Source organism: Schistocerca cancellata, chromosome 1 (assembly GCF_023864275.1).
Source record: "Schistocerca cancellata isolate TAMUIC-IGC-003103 chromosome 1, iqSchCanc2.1, whole genome shotgun sequence".
Classification (NCBI taxonomy): domain Eukaryota; kingdom Metazoa; phylum Arthropoda; class Insecta; order Orthoptera; family Acrididae; genus Schistocerca; species Schistocerca cancellata.
In genome coordinates, this window is record NC_064626.1 from 948,879,558 (window position 1) to 948,902,741 (window position 23,184).

At 42.8% G+C, this 23,184-nt stretch overlaps 1 protein-coding gene across 5 annotated transcripts in view; it reads left to right on the forward strand.

Annotated features, from left to right (window-relative positions):
* Positions 1–23,184, forward strand: part of LOC126088210 (superoxide dismutase [Cu-Zn]-like) — a 339,884-nt gene that overhangs the window by 298,101 nt on the left and 18,599 nt on the right. For all 5 annotated transcript variants that reach the window (XM_049906339.1, XM_049906368.1, XM_049906354.1 and 2 more), the window contains 2 exons: positions 4,076–4,138; positions 20,841–21,041. In XM_049906339.1, the coding sequence (XP_049762296.1) occupies positions 4,076–4,138; positions 20,841–21,041 (264 nt within the window). The remainder of the gene's footprint in view (positions 1–4,075; positions 4,139–20,840; positions 21,042–23,184) is intronic.

Consider the following 23,184-nt stretch of genomic DNA (forward strand, 5'->3'; position numbering starts at 1 on the left):
ACATTCTCTATTACAAGGACAATGTGCCTATCAGACTTCAGCACCAAGTAAGATCAATGTGTTCCAAAGAGTAGGCTAAATTGGGGTGTACAGTCACAATCATGAAGAAAACTTGCAGATTTTGCTATTGCTCTCAACTGGACGCTTTGAAACAGAGATGCTGTATTTGTTAGGCGCAATACTGAAACGCCGTGTGTTACTCTAATAAGGATTCCGGAAACGATGAGCAATCTTGTACTTGGAGGTTCTATTTGCATACTATGCGATGTGAAAGACTGTTCACTAAAGCGTCACGATAGCATGTCTCAGGGGCTTTGTCACAAGCTGCAAGGCGTAAGTGTGAAAATTTTTCTCCTTGCTTCTAATGAGTGAACTGAAAACATTAGGTGTGAGTACGTGACAGAGTGCTAATGAGCACGACGTCGAAACATTTCTGGCTCAAGATGAATGGACGTACACGCCATCAGCGTTTAGCTCAGTTAGCATTTAGTTGTGTAGCTTCGTTGTTCTGCCTCCTTCTGGCTCCGAAAGGAATTTCGAAAGTTGAATGCTTAAACTACAGCGGTGTCAGTTATTTCATTTTCATATATTAATAGTTCACAGCCAACCCTTTGAGACAAAGAAGAAATGTATTTTGAACGTAAAGGGACAAACAAATGTTACTTAGCTACAACTTAAATTATTTTGTTTCTAGATAGGCTACTTAAAAGTCCCGGGCGCGTTGTTGCTCTGATCTGCCGTAGTTACAGTGGGAAATTTCACTGGAAAAGTAGGAGCGCCAGAATATCAATAATTGAGAAAAAATTAAAGTAAGAGCTAGAATGAAGACAAGCGAATCAGTGATAGAATTGGAAGAAAGTGATCAATGTAGTTGAGAATGCTAGATCAGTGGACAGGGAAAAATTTTGAATGGAAACCACTTGGCATACGTAAACGCGGCAGATCATGACGTTCTTGGAAATATCACACCAACGAAATATGGGGCATCGCGGTGTACGCAAGGAGAATGCCCTGATCAGAAAGGCTTGGCAGAAGATAACAGGAACACAGCAAAATGATATTAATTGATCTTTATATTAACTGATCCTGAATTCATAATATAGTTGAAAGACTACTGGTGCTGTTTCAAACGATAACTGCTACGATAAGCACCCTAGGAGAGAGCCAGGAATAGATGAAGCCAAATATTTACTTAATTATTCAATCCATTAGATCTGTAAAATAAAACGAACTAATTTTGAATGACTTATTACATTACTAGCAGTTGCGAGTCACGTTTAGGAATACATTTCCATAGAAAGGAGCAGCTACCTATAGCATATGCCAGACAAGGCTAAGATAGTGCCGCGCTTGTAATGTAGGACATACAACATACTTTGGAATCTTGGATTCCTTTATGTTAGTTTTAAAGTTAACAGAAGTGGACTTCCCCCTACGCTTTAGTTCGTACGTGAGACTAAAACTCTTAGGTTATCCACAGTATGAACAAATCTTATAGAAAAGTTATTTTCTCCGAGAATGTGCGAAAAAATTAACAGTAGTGTGCGTGCAAAGTTCGTCGTAATGAAGAAACATTAACTAAGCCGGAATGCAGTATTAACAGCTCTTGAGCAACGATACACCGGAAATCGTACTGATGCTTGGTTTATGAAATTAGTGGAGAAAGCTGCGAGTTATTATTTTGAAGTATGACTGTGATGTAGCAACACCGGCTCCTCTTAAGTATATAAAAGCGAGGTCCGCTGAAACGCAACACCAGTTTCATCAGTGGCGAAGTAAAGCTCTGAGCATTCGGCGAAGGCGGTCGACTGTAACCTGCGCAGAGGGAAGAGCGTTAGAGAAGTATGTTTGTGTGGTTGATGGTGGTAATGGACTCTTTATTGTAAGTTGCATATAAAGTTTCTGGGTGGATGTATTCGCGACATCTTAGCAGGAGGGTGTTATAGCCAGTATGTGTCTCTAAACTCAGGTACTAACAGTAAAGTTATGAACCTGAAATTTGAGCTGTGTGTAGGTTCATTTTTACGGCTACAGACATAACTTAAATCTTAAAATACTTACCTACCTAGTAGCTAAGTGTTGTACCTACAATAACAGAAAAATAATATTGCATATATATATATATATATATATATATATATAGAAAAAATTCTCTATTTATACTACGATCCATGGTGACGTAATGATTCGAAGCAGTCTCTGCCGACGTATCTCACGACTCAACACTGAAAGTTCTTGTAATAAAAAAATCATTCCAACGAAAGAGAGACTTTTGCTACATCTGTTTTTTTACATTGCAGAGAAATGTAAGTTAATTATTTTATGCACAAATAGTCTTTCCAGGCACTATAAAACGTAATAAGAATCGTTTAGCTTGAATATAAACCATTTTACTACATTTGCTGTATCAAACAAGTTCTACAGCGTTCGGGTGTTAAGAGATGCTTGTATGTCGAACGAGGGTTCTGTGGAGAGACTCCTTTGTGAATGTATAATAGTTCCGTAGGCTTTCCCAAAAAATCTGTCTGGCATCTGCCTTCCCAAACGCTACGTGTATCATCCCATCTTACATTAATTAACGGTTATGGCTGATTCCAAAGATTGAGCGCCGATCGTACGGCGAAACAATACCATATGATTTGTCTATTTAAGCTCTTTGCATTATATTGAGGCTTGGCTGGCAGTCCTTTCACCAAGAAATGAATATCCGCTAGTGATACTGAATTCATTAACGAGTTTCCAATGACGTAATCTACGTGCATACCGGTCGTCATCTGCCAACAGCCTGAGAAACAGTTGGCAAGAATGACTGCACTGAGTTCAGCGCTCCTCAACAGGACTCAGAGTACTGGTTGTGTTGAGTGTCGGCAGAAATTTATTCAGTTAGGGTAAGACCAAAATTTTCATTTATACAGCAATTGCTTATCCCATAGTACTGAAATCGGCCAGGTAACGCTGCAACTGACTAAACGAGAGGTTTTGTGGAATCACGCAAGTCAACTCTAGAAGTGTATGAGGATTCTGTGGAAATGGAAACGAGCGTACGGCATTGTGGGCCGGGAGTCCCCCATTCGCGGAAGTTCGGCCGCCGAGGGCAAGTACTTATTGCATTCGACGCCACGTTGGGCGACTTGCACGCCGGAGATGGGGATGAAGTGATGATGAGGACAACACAGCTCCCAGTCCCTGAGCGGAGAAAATCTCCTGCCCCAGCCGGGAATCGAACCCGGGCCCCTTGGCGGGGCATTCCGCCGCGCTGACCACTCACCTAACGGGGGCGGACTGAGAATTCTATGATGAATAAGAACTCTGTATCCGGGAATCCAGCATGGGGGAAATTCTCTCTCTAGCTGCCTCCTTCCCACAACCTCCCCTCTCCCGTATCACTTGCGGTAGCTTATGGTGTAGAACCTGTGTAGGGCGATCATGTCACCCTCCACTGCTATCATACGTCATGGCAGTGTGCCAGTCCGTTGAATGGAATCAGTATATTAAGATAGCTTGACACGGGAACGTGACAGAATGGCAGAATGGGGTTATCTTATTTGGACTTGCCAATGAACGCGTCGCGAATGATACGTTGTTGCTTCAACGTGGACTGCCCATCGCGACTACTAGGAGTGCTGTACAGTTCCAGGTACGTAACACGGCGAAAGAACAGTATTCCTAGAAAACTGTAAACCAACAGGGATCGGATAAGAGTATCACGCCTTGCCAATGACAGGCAGTTTCAAATCTGACATCATATGTTAAGGTCAGCGAAAGCAGGTCTGTCTCAACCAGTTTCTTGTGAACACTCTTCTTCGCCGTACTGAGATATTTATCAAGGCTAGAGGCAACGTTACAAGGAATGAGCGCGATGTTTCCTGTGGGTGACTAAGTTTTTATCCGTTTTCCTCATAGTCGTTCAGCTGCCCACATGGATAACTGCATGTTTGACTTACTGCTTCCGTCAAAGTGGTTAGATTGCTGTAAAGAGATGTTCGATTCTGGTACTGAATGTGGCTGATGATGACAAGTCTAGGTGTGCTAAGTGGTGTGATGGTGCACTAAGTGGTGTGCTGGTGTGTTTCAGATGACGACGATGGTGCTGCGCCTTCTGGTGGTGGCCGCGGTAGCGGCGGTCGCGTTGGCAGAGGTGAGTCCGGCTCCTCAGCCCGTCCCGGCAGCTCCTATCAATAATTCATTATGCAAATCTCCGCCGACAGCGCGCGTCCATTATTCAAAACACACACATCTACATGCGCCACTGCCTAGAACAGCACTGCAACAGGGGCTCTATCCGGACAGATGTCTGTCGCTCCCATAATCAAGACGGCACGTTTAAAGCGGACGCTGTGTCCGTTGATGCATGGGAACCTGCCCTTTACGGAGGCTGCGTGGGCGTTGATCCCTGCTGTCACCTTCTCCGTATGAGTTGCTCCAGAATAGTCATGGCTGGTACTGACTTTATTACTAAGTTGCCACAAACAAATTAAATAATTGATATCTTGTTTTCAACGAGACCTCGAAGACAAGAGCTACGGTTATAGAAAATATTATTCCATTAAATAGACAAAAAAACAAAGAGGACTGGTTTTAACGTCCCGTCGACTATAGGTCACTAGCGACGAAGCACAAGCTCGTTCTGGGAGAGAAAACGGACCTAGTCCTTTTCAAAGGAACCACTCCGGTATTCGCCTTAAGCGACTTAGGGAAGCTGAGGAAAACCCAAATCTGGATGGCCGGACGGGTATTTGAAGACCGACCTCCCGAATGCAAGCGAACAGCTGCGCTACCTCAATCGGTTTTAAACAGACAGTTATAATAACAAACATAATATCTATGCATAACACGTTAATATGAAATCACTAATAATGGCGAATGAATGAGGGTGGTAACTGTCATGTTCCGTGGCTAAGAATCATTATGACATTCACTTGGAAAGAATTTGGAGCGGGAGGGGGGGGGGGGGGGAGCTGCAAAACGCAATCAGGACGGCTCAACCAGTTAGAACTCATGTCCTCAATCAAATAACCAGGGGACCTGTGCAAAACTTTACCACTTTTATAGTTTTAAATAATAACAGTATTTGGAATAAGTGTAGTCGTTGGGATAAGGGTAATCGTGGGATTGAAGACGAAACATCTTTAGAAACATGAAATGAAATAAGATTCATGAATTTATGATGCATCCTTATATATATATTTCCATGCATACAATTTTGAACAAAATTCTTTATAGAGCATTACAACACTTCGATGTAAACGATGTTTTGGCGTACGAATGTAATCTTCGTAAACCTCTTGTTTTTCATTTTCATTAAGGAAAACTTTCAAAAGGCTACGCAAAATTGTCCGTGAGTAAAGATGGGATTTGGTAAATACAATGCTGCTCTCTGAAGCGTATGTCACTGCGATTTGTTTGTAGTGACAGCAAATGCCATCTTGTGAATTGAAAAAGCGTGCTTGGATCACATGGTAAAGTTTACCCTTGGTATTACAATAGTGTTCCCGGTGTCAATCGGCTGACCATTAATTGTAAATACGTTGAGTTATGTTACAACATCGAGCGCGGTGAGTCTTTGGCACACTGGTCTCGCATTCTGGAGGACGACGGTTTGAACCGTCGTCCGGTCATCCTGATTTTTTCCGTAATTACCCTAAATCGCTTCAGGCATTTGAAAGGGCAACACCGACTCCTTCCCCATCCTTACTTAATCCGAGGGAACCGATGATCTTGCTGTTTGGTCCCGTCCCCCAAACCGAGGCCCCTCCCCCAAGCCAACCAACCAACCAACCAACCTGTTACAACCATGCGTGCTCCTTTGACTAAGCCCTGTTTAGCATTCACATTTCTTATCAACATGACAGGAGTGTTTATCTTCAGTATAAGTTAATGTGGCGGTGAAAAGGACGTCTATTATTCATGATTGGTGCCCTTTTACCTATGTCGTTATGTCATATGTTAAAACTTTTCACAAATAATAAGTTTTACCTCAAAACCGATATGCAATGGCAGAAGCTGGTTAAAAAACAATTATGACGATGTCTCATTCATTCTTGTACTTTAAGTATGTATGAAATAATATATATGACAAAGAAAGAAAAATATTTTAGGATTATTTCTGTTACTGTGGCATTAACCATACTTAGATGGAACTTGAGTATCGCTACAGAGAACCGAAAGAACTAGTCAGAGTTAAACCTTCAGCTTTAGTCTGAAAATAATCGCTTCCTTACGGGCCACTTTAAACTGTAGCTAAATGTATGAAATCAGAGGTGGTTTCATCACAGGAATCATACTAATATTCACCTGAAGCTATATACTGAGAAACCCTAGAAACCCTACATGTGAACAGCTAGAACTGAATTTGAACAACGAGTCTACTGACAAAAGATTCCAGTACCCCGACCATTGCACTACATCGTTCGGTGATCCTAATAATGACAGTATAGCTCTTTCAACTTAATGTGTACGAGACTTCTGGTGTGTTTATTTTGAAGACTGTGAAATGTAGTATGCTGGCCAACTGGCCCATAATGTAATGTAATACATAATGCGCAATAAATATACGTAAAGAATTTATAGTCTACTGTGGACTTTTAAAATGGTTTTACTATTCATGAAGTAGTACGTCGTGTTGTGGGTGAGTATAGACACAAACTAAAGAGTGGACAAGGTTCGCTGGCCGCGTCAGACGAAGTGGTGCAGTGCTTAGCCACTGGATTTAAATGAATCCCAGTTGTCTTGCAAAGAGATGGCAGAAGTGAGTACATGCTTCGCGGAGTTCTTGCCACGTCAGATTTGTGCGAGTATCTAGTCTCGAGCTTTTTACGTTCTCCGTTGTCTTCGACAGAAGATTTCAGTGGGCGGTTCGGTACTTTATTTAGTTAGCCGAATTATGTCACGGAGACGTCACGAAGTCACGGAACTTCCACACGCTTCCAGAGATTATGTTTATACTGTGGCTGAGGAACATTGGTAGCGATCATAGAGTAAATATCTCTGGAGTGAGCACTCACATGCGCAGAACAGATTTTGTGTTGTCAACATACATTGCCAGCCTGGTCACGTGATCTCGGGACGTCGTGTGTTTGTTCGTATAGCGCCCTGTATATTTAGAATGTCACTACATCCCTAGTACAGACGGATTCTTTTCGTACGTGTCGTGGATTATTTATATATGTTGCGCAGACATTTTAACAGTATCCTTTTGATACCGGGAATAAACCAGCTACGTAACTTTTAAGGGCAAGTGATATTACATTCAGCTTCTTTGCGATAGGTGTCATAGTTCAGATGCACTCGATTTTTGGTAGTTTTTGATATGATACCGCACTTTATAGTATTACAGAGCCTGAAGTACATTTTTGCAGTGATAGTCCTGAAAAACGACTTGACAGTACGTTAGTACTTTCGCAAGTGTCCGAAAAACACCAACTTTACCACACATTAGCGATTATATCCCTGCTAATTCGCCCTTTTTTCTTGTATTTCTGCGTATTTATTTTCTCGTTTTTGCGACCTAAAGCACAATTTCTCTTACTGGTGGCACTTTGAGGTATTTATTTAACGCATTTTAAGTACTTGCTCCCAGTTCACTAAATAAATAGTAGATGGAGTAATCTACATACATAATTGACAAGTCACTGATAAATGCATGGAGGATAGTATTTACTGAAACAACTAACCTTTCCCTTTCCTGTTCCACTAGGAAATTTACGAGAGGAAGCGATTGTTTGTAAGCTTTTGTACAGGCCGTAATATCTATTATATAGTCATAAAATCGTAGAAAAATAGGTCTACAGAATCAAGTCTTAATTATAATGCGTCTCGAAATTTTTCAACGTATACAGTATCTCTTACTAAAATGAAAACTATAATTAGAGCTATATGGAATGTACCCATGAAAAGTTACTATCCCTCCTTTCGCATATTTTTCTTTGCCTCCGTAGCAACAACGTAATTCACCATCGCTATTACACTATCAACAAACGGTGAAACACAACAAAAACTCTTGGTATTATAAACTTCAAACGCTGCAGAAAGCACACGGGCACAGCGAAGTCCCGAGATCACGTGACAATCCTGGTTTAATGTTGACAACATGCGCAGAACGCACTGCTCACTCCAGAGATATTTACTCTATGGTAGCGATGCCTCAGCTAATATCTCTGTTGCCTTTCAGCATCAGGCATTTGTTTCCTCGCTCCACTAAGCCTATAGCCACTGTTGTCGATACACATTATGATCTGAACGCCTTCTTTAACGACGAATGGATGCGTGGGATAATATTCTAGTTTCTTCCAACGTAACTGTAGGTTTGTTCAAGAGGCATTTATTGAAGAACTTCGCCGCGAAACAATGCGCTGTCAGGCGGCAGAAGTGTTTGAATGTGATGAATGTATCATATTCCCAAACGTAGATTTCCATCCCGCCAAAAAACGGTACATCTCTTCTTTTCTAATGATGCTGCAATCATTACAGGACTTTGGAGATACAATTTTGGCCCAAGAGTGAAACACAGTGGGGGTTCGATGGTGATTTGTGCAGCAACATCGTGGTAGTCCACGGGCCACTACTCTGCAAGGCCACATTACTAGCAAGGATTATGCAATTGTTTTGGCTGATCAGGTTCGACCCATGGTGCAGCGTTTGTTCACCAATGGTGGTGCTGTGTTCCTAGGAGACAGGGCTAATGTCCACAGAGCTCTCATAGTCCACGGCTGGTTTGTTAAATCGAGGATGAAGTGACGCACCTCTCCTGGCCACTACTGTCAACAGATCTCAATACTGTTGAGCTCTTGTGGTCTACCTTGGAGAGAAGAGTACGTGATCGCTATCGACTTCCGTCATCGTTATCTGAACTTGTTACTATTTTGCAGGAAAAACAGTATGAGATTCTTTCCACAACCATATAGGTCACGTATTTATCAATATCGAGACGACTGGAAGCAGCTTCTGAACCCAGCGGTTTTCCTACACAGTCTTAGCGTGGTAAAGTGTTGCGTTTTTGGTGTTTCCATGTTGTTGTCCACCTCCTGTAGAAACGCGTATATGTGTCACATGCTGCAAAAAAAATAATTGTGTGCCTGACGCCAGGGAACCTGATGCACTGTAAATCAATGACTAGAAGATAGTGCCTTGACAGAAACTGGCTGTCTATGAGTAAGTATACAACTACTTTAGGTAGTACCAAGATGCCGATCTTAATTCTCGTGTTCGTTGTGGTTTGAAAGCAAACAACCTCTGCATGTCATTTTAGCGACTTTCGTGTCATGTCTGAAACACATACTATGCCAGGTCATGAATGTTGCTGGCTGGAAGCTCGTATGATGGTATATGTCTTCCCGTCGCATCCCAGATTGATTGTAACTGACAAATCAAGGGAGTGAGCAGACTTGTCAAGGATCTACATCTACATCTACATTTATACTCGGCAAGCCACCTTACGGTGTGTGGCGGAGGGCACTTTACGTGCCACCGTCATTACCTCCCTTTCCTGTCCCACTCGCGTATGGTTCGCGGGAAGAACGACCGCCGGAAAGCCTCCGTGCGCGCTCGAATCTCTCTAATTTTACATTTGTGATCTCCTCGGGAGGTATAAGTAGGGGGACGCAATATATTCGATACCTCATCCAGAAACGTACCCCCTCGATACCTGGCCGGCAAGCTACACCGCGATGCAGAGCGCCTCTCTTGCAGAGTCTGCCACTTGAGTTTGCTAAACATCTCCGTAACGCTATCACGCTTACCAAATAACCCTGTGACGAAACGCGCCGCTCTTCTTTGGATCTTCTCTATGTCCTCTGTCAACCCGACCTGGTACGGATCCCACACTGATGAACAATACTCAAGTATAGGCCGAACGAGTGTTTTGTAAGCCACCTCCTTTGTTCATGGACTACATTTTCTAAGGACTCTCCCAATGAATCTCAACCTGGCACCCGCCTTACCAACAATTAATTTTATATGATCATTCCACTTCAAATCGTTCCGTACGCATACTTCCAGATAGTTTACAGAAGTAACTGCTACCAGTGTTTGTTCCGCTATCATATAATCATAGAATAAAGGATCCTTCTTTCTATGTTTCTATGTATTCGCAATACATTACATTTGTCTATGTTAAGGGTCAATTGCCACTCCCTGCACCAAGTGCCTATTCGCTGCAGATCTTCCTGCATTTCGTTGCAATTTTCTAATGCTGTAACTTGTCTGTATACTACAGCATCATCCGCGAAAAACCGCATGGAACTTCCGACACTGTCTACTAGGTCATTTATATATATTGTGGAAAGCAATGGTCCCATAACACTCTCCTGTGGTACGCCTGAGGTTACTTTAACGTCTGTAAACGTCTCTCCATTGAGAACAACATGCTGTGTTCTGTTTGCTAAAAACTCTTCAATCCAGCCACAGAGCTGGTCCGATATTCCGTAGGCTCTTATTTGTTTATCAGGCGACAGTGCGGAACTGTATCGAACGCCTTCCGGAAGTCAAGGAAAATGGCATCTACTTGGGAGCCTGTAGTTTCATCTTGGCGTTTGTGGTGTCAATCATTTTTACCACACACTGAACAGCATTTGGCTTCCCTTCAACAATTCCCAAATCGGCTGTGCTGTCATATCCAATGGCTCCCCATAGTATGATTCTAGGAACAGGAATGTTATGGGTCTCACTAGCTCGTCTATGGACACCTTGGCTTCGATCTGATCGCCACTAACAGAAGCGACACTCATTGCTAAAATCCATAGAATGCCACTGAATGTCCCAGTTGAGGCTGGCTCTAGATGTACTCCGCAGAAGTTCCTGATCTCTGTAGTATCGTGTCAGCAGTAAACGATACGTGGTGACCCGAGATCTCAACCCAGCTTCCAGTAATCTGTTCTCGACTGTTGGTTGGGACACTGTGCCATTAATCTCTCCTTGGATTTCAGCTATTGTCATGCGTCTATATGTCAGAGCCAATCGAGCAATCTTACCATCTTCTTACGATGTTGTCCTTCTGGAACGACCTATGCTTTCCCTGCTCACCATACATTTTATGCCGACTCCACGCAGTCACCATTCGTTCTGCAGTCATTACATTACAGCCAAGTGTTGGCATTCTGCACGATGCTCCCATGTCTCACATGCCAATGATTCAACAATTCTCAATGCCCAAAAGATGGCGATAAGCTGCACCTGTGCACCCTCCGGCTATGCCGAGTCTCGACCTCCACTTGAAATGTTCCATTAACGGTAGACACACCAAACAGCAACATGCTCTCGCATAATTCTTCATCTGTAGGAATCGTTTTTTTTTTTCCTGTACTAAAAATAAACTTGCACGAAGATGATATTTTAATCAACATATCTCACAGGTTTGTCTACAATGACATAAAATCTTTGTACAAATCTGTAATCCTTATCACTTTTCTATGTAATTGTCCGTCTTGATCACTGTTACAGCCATTAAGATATAATAGCGATCAAGACATTCATATCTCACAGTCATTTTTAAATACTGGAGTATAAGCTCCAAAGCGTTGAGTCAAGGTGTTCATATTGTAACACTTTCCATTTTCGTCTGCATATTTGCGCGTATGCAAATGCACTTCACGGGAAAGACTTAATGCTCATTTTAAGTTGAGCTTTTATCGCACAGTTCACTTTTCAGCGCTGGAGTAACTCCACGCAGCCCAAGCCACTCGACTTGAGGCGCTAACGGAAGTCAGCTTTCACCTTCCGCAGTACGGCTCTGTCGGCTCATCTCTTGGGTCTGTAACGTCTGCATACGGGCTTTCAGACGGCCTCGCTTGGCTGAGAGCTTCATAACTTTTTTATCCACGCACTCAACACCGCGAGTGTGTGAATAAGACCTCGCGGTCTCGAAAATCCCATTCGCAGCTCTCCAGAGGTGTTCTGTTTCACAGAAAGGATCACCGTCTTTTTTATTAGTCAGCGGAAAACAGACTTCTGCAGAGGAAGAGTGACATAAATTTTCAATCACGTTGAAGTTCGTTGTGCCCTTTAAGAGATGCTCCGTGGTATTCGAGGAGCTGGAAAACTCGTTTCAAAACGGATATCGTTTCGCCTTTTAAAAGGTTTCGATGTTATGGCCTACATACGTAGCCCGTTTTACGCAAATTTTGGGAAGTGAAATTTTATGCAGGAGAAATTTATCACTCGTTAGGAATGAAGAAAAAAATCGTAGTTGCTTTTTTAGGAAAAAAACTGCGAACAGATCAACGTATCTGCATAGTCTGGCATTTACGTATTTTTTAATTAGAAATAAGATGGAGGAGCCAAACATGCTGAAGAACGATAGAAGATGAAGAAATCCTGTTATTCGTCAGGTGCATTCTTACGGAAAAATCCGTAGTCATCAATGTCCACATTTCTTAAAAGCTCAGAAACGTTTGTTCTGATTATTCTTGTCATAGAAAGTTACATAAAGGGATACGTTTAAATAAACGTTTTTCTTAAGTTGTTGAACACTTGCGTAGTTAAGGGTTTCCATTTACATTTAATTTACCGCTGTCTTCTATGACAGACAACTGAAATTGCCAGGATCCTGATAAATTGTTTCTTGACAGTAAGTCATAAACGAGCTTCGACTAGTGACTCTGCCACCCATTACTAAGGGTAATGCAACACTTTTTTTTTCTTTTTTGAAGCAGCTTGCTCTCAGTCAGTATTCAAATACACCATCTTATTCACCACTCTTTTAGCTACAAAACCATATTTTTCAACGTAACCTGCATTCAATGCGTCGGCCTTACGGCACCTTCGTGGGAAGGACCCATATGCCTGCGTGATACCAGTTTACGGTGGAGGCCGAAACCAACGTCTTGCTGCATAATAACCTTCGCATCGTCCATGTACTGCTTCCCGTGGAGTGCATCCTTCATTGGGCCAAACAGATGGAAGTCGGAAGCTGCGAGATCAGAGCTGTAGGGTGGATGAGGGAGAACAATCTAATGAAGTTTTGTGAGCTCCCCTCGGATGTATAGACTTGTGTGAGGCCTTGCTTTTTCATGGAGAAAGAGGGGTTCGTTTGCATTTTTAGGCGACGAACACGCTGACTTCAATTTCTTCAGTTTCCTGAGGACAGCACAATACGTTTCGGAGTTGATCGTAGCACGAGGAGGGAGGACATCAAACAGGATAACCCCTTCAGAGTCCCAGAAGACCTGCTTAGGGTGCGACTTTCAACTTTTCCATCGGGAGAGACCATCTGTGCGGAATTCCTTGCGTGTTATGAGGCTGACCGTGACAGTTTTTTTGTCCAACATCTCTTCGAACGGTGAACAAAACGGCATTCCATGGATTGTCAAATCCATGGAATGCCGTTTTGTTCACAGTTCGAAGAGATGTTGGACAAAAAAACTGTCACGGTCAGCCTCATAACACGCAAGGAATTCCGCACAGATGGTCCTTCGTTGCTCTTTATGGTCTTCTGTAAGGCGGCGAGGAACCCTGCGGCCACACACCTTTGAGTACCTCAACTGGTGGAGGAGTGTGTCAGCACTACCAACAGAGACGTCCAGTTGGGCAGAGAGATGTTTGATTTTGATCTGTCGATCGCCTCGAATGAGAGTGTCCGCAGGAGTCACTGCTGTGTGTGGTCGGGCGGCACGCAGTAGATCGGACTTGTTTGTGTGACCTTGAAGCGATGATGACAGGCATCTCAATCAACGGCTCACCGTGCTTTTGTTCATACCATGTCTATGTAGACATTCTTCAAGCGCCTATGAATATCTCCGATGCTCTGGTTTCCGCCAAAACAAACTCAATGACAACTCTCTGCTTGGAACGTAACTTCGTTACAGGCGACGTTTTGAAGGCTGCGTATAGCGCCGTCACCTATCGGGTAATTAATGATACTCTAGTGGCTGAAACGGAACTGTTCCGTAATGTCCCACAGCAAATTCCGCATGTATTCGACCGAAACTGGAGAGAAAAACATGTGTTGCGTTACTTATTGAACATCCCTTGCGAAATTTGAACGGTGAGAAGCATACCAAATAAAGAAATTTTACTTACAGTTCGTACGCAGCACAGTAGGACGAATACATGATTGTTATTGTAGGTAATTTTGGTGCTATACAGGGTGTGAAATTTACTATACTCAGCTGCCACCCATAGCGCCAATAGCGGTGTTAGGCTGGCTAGTCACAGAGTCGATCAGAGCTTGAATGTGAGATAGAGGTACGTCATTCCATGCTGCGTCAACTCTGTGCCAGAGTTCATAAGGCATAGTGGCTGCCGAGTAATGGCACGCCAATCCCTCGGCAAGCTATCAACCGATATTTTCAGTGGTGAGAGTTGTGGAGAAAGTACTGGCCAGGCAGCTATCGAAGACCCTCCGAATCAAAGTGGGTATGGCAACTTGGGCAACATGCAGACTTGCATTATCTTGTTCAAAAACTATGTCACAGAAACTCCAAAGATACAGCATAACCATTGGCATTAACACGTCAGAAACGTAACTTCTGCTGTCCAAATTACCGGAAACGTGAATCAGTGCCAATTCCATACATCAGGGCAGGTGCTGGGCTTATATTACAATGATGAATACAATTCGGCAATGTTCATTCGCATCAGACCCATCCACACATGGATATGTGTGATGATGTATAATACAATATGGCAACGTTGGTTCTCTTTGGAACCTCAATACATGGACATGTATTATGATGTAGAGCATAATTTAGCAATGTTGGTCTCCTTGGACTTTCCACACACAGATACGTCCACTACGAAGCCGTTAGCAGTAATTGGACTTGTCTGAAAAGGTGACGTGTTGCCAACTCTGACTCCAGTGTTGTCATTTGTCAAAATTGAAAATCCTTTATTTACAACGTTTAGCCATACCTTTCAGCTATCACTCTGCATAGTTGTTGCACTGACTTAGATGTCTGTCGTAGCGTCGTACCAACTTTACAATTAATCGTCATAGAAGCCAGCTACCTGTGATTTCCGCTAATTCTCTATGCTGGTCTACAGCGAGTTGTTTGTGCCAGACTGCTGTCCTCATAGTCAGCGGTGCCTGTGAGCAAAGAGATGGAAATCAGAGGGAGCCGAGTGCGCGCTGTATGATGGCTGATCAAACACTTCCCATTAAAAACGCTGCGGGAGCGTCATTGTTGCAGCTGTAGTGTGCAGCCGAGCATTGTCATGAATGAGGACGAGGCATGATGACAACATTCCTCTTGTTCTGAAGTGCCTTTCGTGAACTACATTATGTGATCAAAAGTATCCGGCCACCTGGCTGAAAATGACTTGAAAGTTCGTGGCACCCTCCATCGGTAATGCTGGAATTCAATATGGTTTCCTCCCCCCCCCCCCCTAGCCATGCTGACACCTTCCACTATCCCAGGCCTTCATTCAGTCAGGTGCTGGAAGGTTTCTTGGGGAAAGGCAACTAATTCTTCACGGAGTGCTGCACCAAGAAGAGGTACCGATGTCGGTCGGTGAGACCTGGCGCGAAGTCGGCGTTCCAAAACGTCCCAGAGGTGTCCTATAGGATTCAGGCCAGGACTCTGTGCAGGCCAGTCCATTACAGGGATGATATGTCGTGTAACCACTCCGGCGCAGGCCGTGCATTATGAGCAGGTGCTCGATAGTGTTGAAAGATGCAATCGCCATCCCCGAATTGCTCTTCAACAGTGAGAAGCAAGAAGGTGCTTAAAACATCAATGTAGGCCTGTGTTGTGATAGTGCCACGCAAAACAACAAGAGGTTGGAAGACCCCTCCCCTGAAAAACACCACCCCACCATAACACCACCGTCTTCGAATTTCACTGTTGGCACTACACACGCTGGCAGATGACGTTCACCGGGCATTCGCCATACCCACACCCTGCCGGCGGATCGCCACATTGTGTATTATGATTCATCACTCCGCACAACGTTTTTCCATTATTCAATGGTCCAATGTTTACGCTCCTTACACCAAACGAGGCGTAGTTTGGCATTTACTGGCGAGATGTGTGGCTTATGAGCAGCCGCTTGACCATGAAATCCAAGTTTTCTCTGCTCCCACTAACTTTCATAGTATTTGCAGTGGATCCTGATGCAGTTTGGGATTCCTGTGTGATGGTCTGGATAGATGTCTGCCTATTACAGATTAGGAGCCTCTTCAACTGTGGGCGATCTCTGTCAATCAACAGACGAGGTCCGGCCTGTACGCTTTTGTGCTGTACGTGTCCGTTCACATTTCCACTTCACTATCACATCGGAAACAGTAGACCTAGGGATGTTTAGGAGTGTGGAAATCTCGGATATAGACGGATGACAGAAGTGACACTCAATCACCTGACCAAGTTCGAAGTCCGTGAGTTCCGCGGAGCGTCCCAGTCTGCTCTCTCACGATGTCTAACGACTGTTGAGGTCTCTGCTATAGAGTACCTGGCAGTAGGTGGCAGCACAATGCACCTAAAAAAATACGAAAAACGTATTTTTTCGGAGTGTCCGGATACTTTTGATTACATAGCGTATTTTCTCGAATCGTCTTATCCACTCGCTGAACAAGATCATGGGCTGATGCTCGCTTCCTTCTCTGACCAAGTGCACGCTTCAAAGTTCCTGCGCCATTGCCACACTTCGCGGTCACACATGACAGTTATGTTTTGTGACCTGCATGAAATCAGACACACCCTCTCAGCACTAAGAAAACGAATGGTAGCACACAGTTCACACTTGGTGGAAGACTCTGTTGTTCCATACAACTTAAGGTCCTCACGGTGCAAATACTGGAGACTTTGCACAACACATCTGAACAAAGCTCCATTGGATTTTACCATATTTTTAATGTGGTGACCAATGGGACCTCGTAAAAAAATGGCCCTAGTAGTTCCCTAGTAGTGCAACCAGTCTCATTTTAGTAGAATTATTATGTACATGAGAAATAATAAATCTTCTACAATGTAGAGCATTTTTGCAGGTATAGACACTTCTTTATTCAGGGTGATCCCTTCCCATCAGTAGTCGTTCTACCCACACACCATTCATGACAGTAACAGTAAAAGAGTACGTGACATTGGTACACAATACCCTCACCAAACACCAATAGGTGGCTTGCAGATTATTTATGCAGGTGTAGATTAGTGCAAGTGCGGGATAAATGACTACATCCCATCGTGAATGTGATGCTCCTGAAAGAACTACAGAACACAAAACATTTGTGTTCTCCAAATAGGACTTTGTGGTATCTGTGAGAAGAAACACAAATGTAATTTAAGTCCCACAGAAAAAGATAAATGGTCTTTACTGTGGACTGGTTGACGGCCAAAGTAACACAAGCTGTTGCTTGTGGGGCCCAGCTGAGAGGGATGCCAGAACCATTGAATTTATACATACAGGGCCTAGTAAAAATTGATAGGGGTAAAATTATACAATGATGGAAGCAAAAGGGTTCCAGTAAATATGAATCTGCAAATGTGGCAACTTATGTCTGAGGAGAAAGGGGGGGGGGGGGCGGGGCGGCACCGAAAAATGTTCTTGAACTGGCCCAGACTACAATGAATACTGCAGGGTGTAACTAAATTCCCTTTACAGACGATGAGGACTTGTAGTGTGATCCAAAGTGGTTAAGTTTAGCATAGGAACTTGTGTCCTCAAATGTATCGTTTTCCTGACCAAATTCAAAATAGCACCACATTCGTCATTCCTGCATTTTTGACGCCACTAAGACATTAGGTATATCATTTACCGATCATCGGATGTCCCACACCCACTACAGGTTTGTTTACAAGCCGTTTAATTGAATTTCTGACCCTGCTGTTGTGCTTGTGGTTTTTGTTCATACTGTACTACTGTCAGTAGTAATCATTCACTATAGTACTGAATGCAAGGTGTACATACACTCATTTTAGTGTGTTGCTGTTGACTGTGGCGGACTACACATTTGCATAATATATGGACATGATTTTATCATAACCTCAGTGCTACGGGAGAGCCGCTTGTTTGTTGTATGCAGAGCATTTTCGTCTCTGCCAGACACCTTTGAACTCGCTCTTTACTATGGTAGAGTAGCGGGCCTTGGAGACCAGTACATTCAGCACCGGCAAGGGTCAACAGTGGTGCTCCGTGGTAGCACCACGCACCCGTGTTCGAAGAGGTTGTACCTCATGCAGTGAAAGAGGATGTAATGATGAGTACGAGAAACATTGCAGGTAGACTGAATGTGGATCACCAAACTGACTGGCATATTCTGCATGAGCAGCAGCTACACTCTTACCACCCCCAAAAGGTACAAGCAATGCAGTCGTAGGATTTTAAGTCACTAGTCCAGTTCTGCAGCTCGTTCTTGCACTGTTGTGTGGAGGAGGCCAACTTGTCACAGTGGATGCTTTTCATGGATGATGCCAACTTCACCAGGGAAGGTTTTTTAAATTCTCACAACAGTCATGAGTGGGCTGATAAAAACATGCTTGCTGTGCTCCTCATTGGTTTCACAAGTGATAATGTCTGAACATTTTGGGCAGGGTTCCTGGATTTATGTGTGATTGGGCCATACTTCTTTCCACAACTTTTAACGGGTGCTGCATACCTGCAGTTTTTTGACGGTATACTGTACAAGCTCTTGGAAGATGTGGTTCCAGGGTGATGGAGCACCACCTCATTTTTCATATATGGTCTGAGATCATGTAGACCAACAATTAGGGAACAGTGGATGGTCATGATGGCCCAATTGCTTGGACTGCACATTCTCCCGCCTTGAACACACTAGACTACAACCTGTGGGCTAATATGAAGTCCTTGATTCACAAAAGCCCTGTGGCATCTGAGGAACATGTACTAGCATAGTTTATGGCTGTGCAGATGCTGGTGGACCAAGGATTAGTGATCGTGTGTACTGGAATATGCTATGGAGGTACCATATCATGTTGACATCGGTGGTTGTCACACTGAGTCCTACTTGTAAGTGGAACCAGACAACAAGCGTGTAGCGGAAATATGGTACGTTTCTGGACATGAGTTCCTATGCTGAACATAAATGTTTTCATTCCCACTAAAAGTCGTCAAAGTCTGTAAAGGGAATCCAGTTACAGACTGTATAATAGAACAAATATCAAAGAAAGCTCACAGTAGCTTATCCAGGCCAGTAAATTATTTAACACTGGTGAAACATGCAGGAGGTTACATGGTGTGCTGAAAGTACTACGTTAGTTAAAAGAAGAGGATAAATGGTAGCACTGCCGACTAAATAGCCTGTAGCTGCACTAGACGGGTTCAGTCCGACTGGTTTGGTCTGACACCAAACATAGCAGTTTCTGCTGATAATGTCAATGCAATGGACTTTAACACTTAGGTGCAACAGTTTATTAAGCAATACATTTAAATTTCTGGTTGGTTGCAAGGTTAGATAATTTAGGAGATGTGATGTATTGTGGGTAAATGACAGTAGTAGATAAAAATGACCATTTGTGCCAAAACAGCCTCAAATATTTGGCGTGTGCTACAACTGCTGCAACATCAGAAAGGCCTATTTCTTTTTATCTAACAGACAGTGACAAAATAGACGTAATCGGAGCGAGAAACCATACCGTCTTGGGTACTATTCGTATTAACAGCCCTTCTCTGTACTAGGCAACATTTTGATTTTTCACATAGCAAACGTCTGACGAACTTCGATGAGGCAACAGATTCTTTAGCAGGAAGTAAATCACGCCGTCTAAAGCTGAAGCAAGATTAGAGCGAAAAAAATGCTTGACCCAAGGACTGAAGAAATGTGTACTGTCTTGCTTGTCTCTTGTCTTTATTGGTTTTATATTTCCTATATTTAGTTTTATGTCACTAAAAAGAGAAAGTTATTAGCTAACAGGCAATAAAGAATCCAAATTTTTGAAGAGATCATCTTATTCTTCCGGTCACAAATAATCCCCACACAGTATTTAGTTGTGAGTGTTTTTAATGGGGTTAGGATGTCAAACCGGCCGACTGGGAGTAGGTGAGGCACCATGGGACATTTTAATTTCCACTGTCCTGAATATAGGTTTGAGGGCTTACGTTACAAAATATGCACATTTAAATTCCACAGACAATAAAGTGAAATAGTGTCGTGCGGCAGAAGAATGTTGTGAGAAGATGCGTGGCATTGAACTTTGGCACACTTATGGCCAAATACCGTGTCTTACATTTCCTAGACCATGTGTGTTTTACATATCAAAAAGCTGTGCGCTACAAAATAAACATAATTATGAAAGCCGATTTTCTTTTTTTTTAATTTTTGTCTCAAACGATCGAGAGGGAGGCGCTACTATTAAGTTCGGAAATCTCATAGATCTGGGGCTGAGTAGCACACATGTTGATAAATAGATGTAAGATAACATTTAATGAGCTTTAACATCATAAATTATACTTTTGTCAAGACAGCTTTTTGCCAAAGCCATTTTTAAGGACAATTGGTATGTGGAGGGGGGGGGGGGGGGGAGGGGCGGAGGGAGATCTATGCTCCCCTCCTCCTCCTCCCACCCTGTTCTGGTATCTGGAGTACAGAGTTTTTATTCATTACAAAATTCCCATACATTTCTACAAGTGATTCCACTAAATGCTTAGTTTAACCAATTATACCATTACATGGCTTGTGGAATCTTGCTCCCATCTGGATAAATTTCTGTGGGCGCGCGTTCTCACATTACCTTAGTACAAACGTTTAGTTCTCACTGTTAAATGTCCTAAAAACCCAAACAATCACATTCTCATTAATCATCAGCACAAAGCGCGAACTATGATGTTAAGAAAACATTTATAATGCTGGCAATATACAAAGACATTTGTTATGGTCCTTGTTAATGATGTATCTATGATGATGTATGCTAGACATTATTTGTTCTAGTCCTGTTTATATTTGTGTTCTGTTGCAGGAGAGACGTGCTATTGCCATTCTTTCTCATTCAACAAAGAATGTGAAGGGCAATGTAACATTTGTGCAGACAGATGATGGGGTTGTGACAGTAACTGGCATTATTGAGGGACTCAAACCGGGTTCTCATGGCTTCCATATACATGAAAAGGGAGATATTTCAAGCTGTATTAATGCTGGAGGTCACTTCAATCCTGATAAGGTGAGTACATTATGTCTGTTCTGCTCTAAGGTAGCAATATCCACAAACACAACTGTTCACACAGCTATTAGTGAGTCAATACAAAGGTTGAACTACATTCTTGAAGTGGTGCTTGTATGGAATTAATATGTTTGTTAAATGAATAGAGTAAAAATTCTAACAATAAAAATGTACACAAGATATGAGAGAGTGACAAAATAGATCTTCAAGCACCTCCAGGTAAAGAAATTAATACGAAGCTGGAACTTGTAAGTTAAAGATTTAGATACATGCAACATAATTGTAGAAGAAAGAACGGAACGATATATTTTTAGAAAGAAAATATTAAATTTGGAAGATTCCTACATCTACATCTACATTTATACTCTGCAAGCCACCCAACGGTGTGTGGCGGAGGGCACTTCACGTGCCACTGTCATTACCTCCCTTTTCTGTTCCAGTCGCGTATGGTTGGCGGGAAGAACGACTGTCTGAAAGCCTCTGTGTGCGCTTGAATCTCTCTAATTTTACATTTGTGGTCTCCTCAAGAGGTATAAGTAGGGGGAAGCAATATATTCGATACCTCATCCAGAAACACACCCTCTCGAAACCTGGCGAGCAAGCTACACTGCGATGCAGAGCACCTCTCTTGCAGAGTCTGCCACTTGAGTTTGCTAAACATTTCCGTAATGCTATCACGGTTACCAAATAACCCTATGACGAAACGCGCCACTCTTCTTTGAATCTTCTCTATCTCCTCCGTCAACCCGATCTGGTACGGATCCCACACTGATGAGCAATACTCAAGTATATGTCGAACGAGTGTTTTGCAAGCCACCTCCTTTGTTCATGGACTACATTTTCTAAGGACTCTCCCAATGAATCTCAACCTGGTACCTGCCTTACCAACAATTAATTTTATATGATCATTCCACTTCCAATCATTCCGCACGCATACTCTCAGATATTTTACAGAAGTAACTGCTACCAGTGTTTGTTCCACTATCATATAATCATACATCCTAAGCAGAACCAGTCAGGAGCTGGTGTGCTGTAGCCTGAATAAAGAAAAAAAAGGAGATGTAGTGAAGATATGAAAGAATACTCGATCACCTACCCAAAACGGAAACAAAAGAAAAAGAAAAAAAAAAAGAAAAAAAAACAATAATGCAAAGCTGAAGATGAACTCCGAGGGACAATATATAGTGTGATATGCAATTGTGAGTCAAGGATCTGTAAGATACCAGTATGAATCTTTCACTCTACAGCAGTGTATGCACTGGATGTAAAATCCACTTGGACAAGAAGTAGATATTGCCAATTCTATAAATAAGCAGAGCAACTCCAGAACAGGGGACTACTATGGTTTCAGAAACTGTGTTTCAAAAATTGTAATTAATGAAATGAGAATGCCCCAGCTCTTTCTCATAAATAAAATTCTTCGTGACACTACTTTCCAAGAAAGCCTTAAAATTACTGAAGTGGGAACAATGGGCAGGAAATGATCCCTGAAAGATTAAGGAGAAAAATAGGTCATTGGATATATGGCCAAAATGCTTGGCATCCATGCTACAGAGTGTTTAGTCATCCATCATGCCATCACAATGCAGTGCATGACATGCTGTGATGAGACAAGCATTAGACTAGGTGTTCAAAGTGGTTCCCATAGGCTTCTGAGCATACACGACAACACAAAGTAGTGACTGAGGCACACATTCTGCTGTGGCATCCTGTAACTAAAAGGCACTACGGGTAGCATGACATTGCTGTTCCTGTGTCTACATACCCAAAATGAGCTCTGCATACATGACTTCTCTCTGATATCTGCACAGGTAGAAATCTGAAGGACTGAGGTCCAGCAGCGAGGCAAGCTACGTGATTGGGCCACATCATCTGATCCATCGTTTGGGGTAGATGTTGTCGAGATGCCTCTGCATAGAAATTCACAAGTCAGCTGCTGCACCACCATGTAGTACCCCATTACTCTTCTTACCATCAAAGGCATCATATGTGAAGCATTGTGGAAGGATGAATGATCCCATAAGGTTGTTGCTAATAATCTCCACCCATAAAGTGAGGCTAAACTGCCATCATACCATGTGGAATCTCTGTAGACCACCCATAGGTCTTGTGAATGTTGATGATACAACCCCTTGTAAAGGCA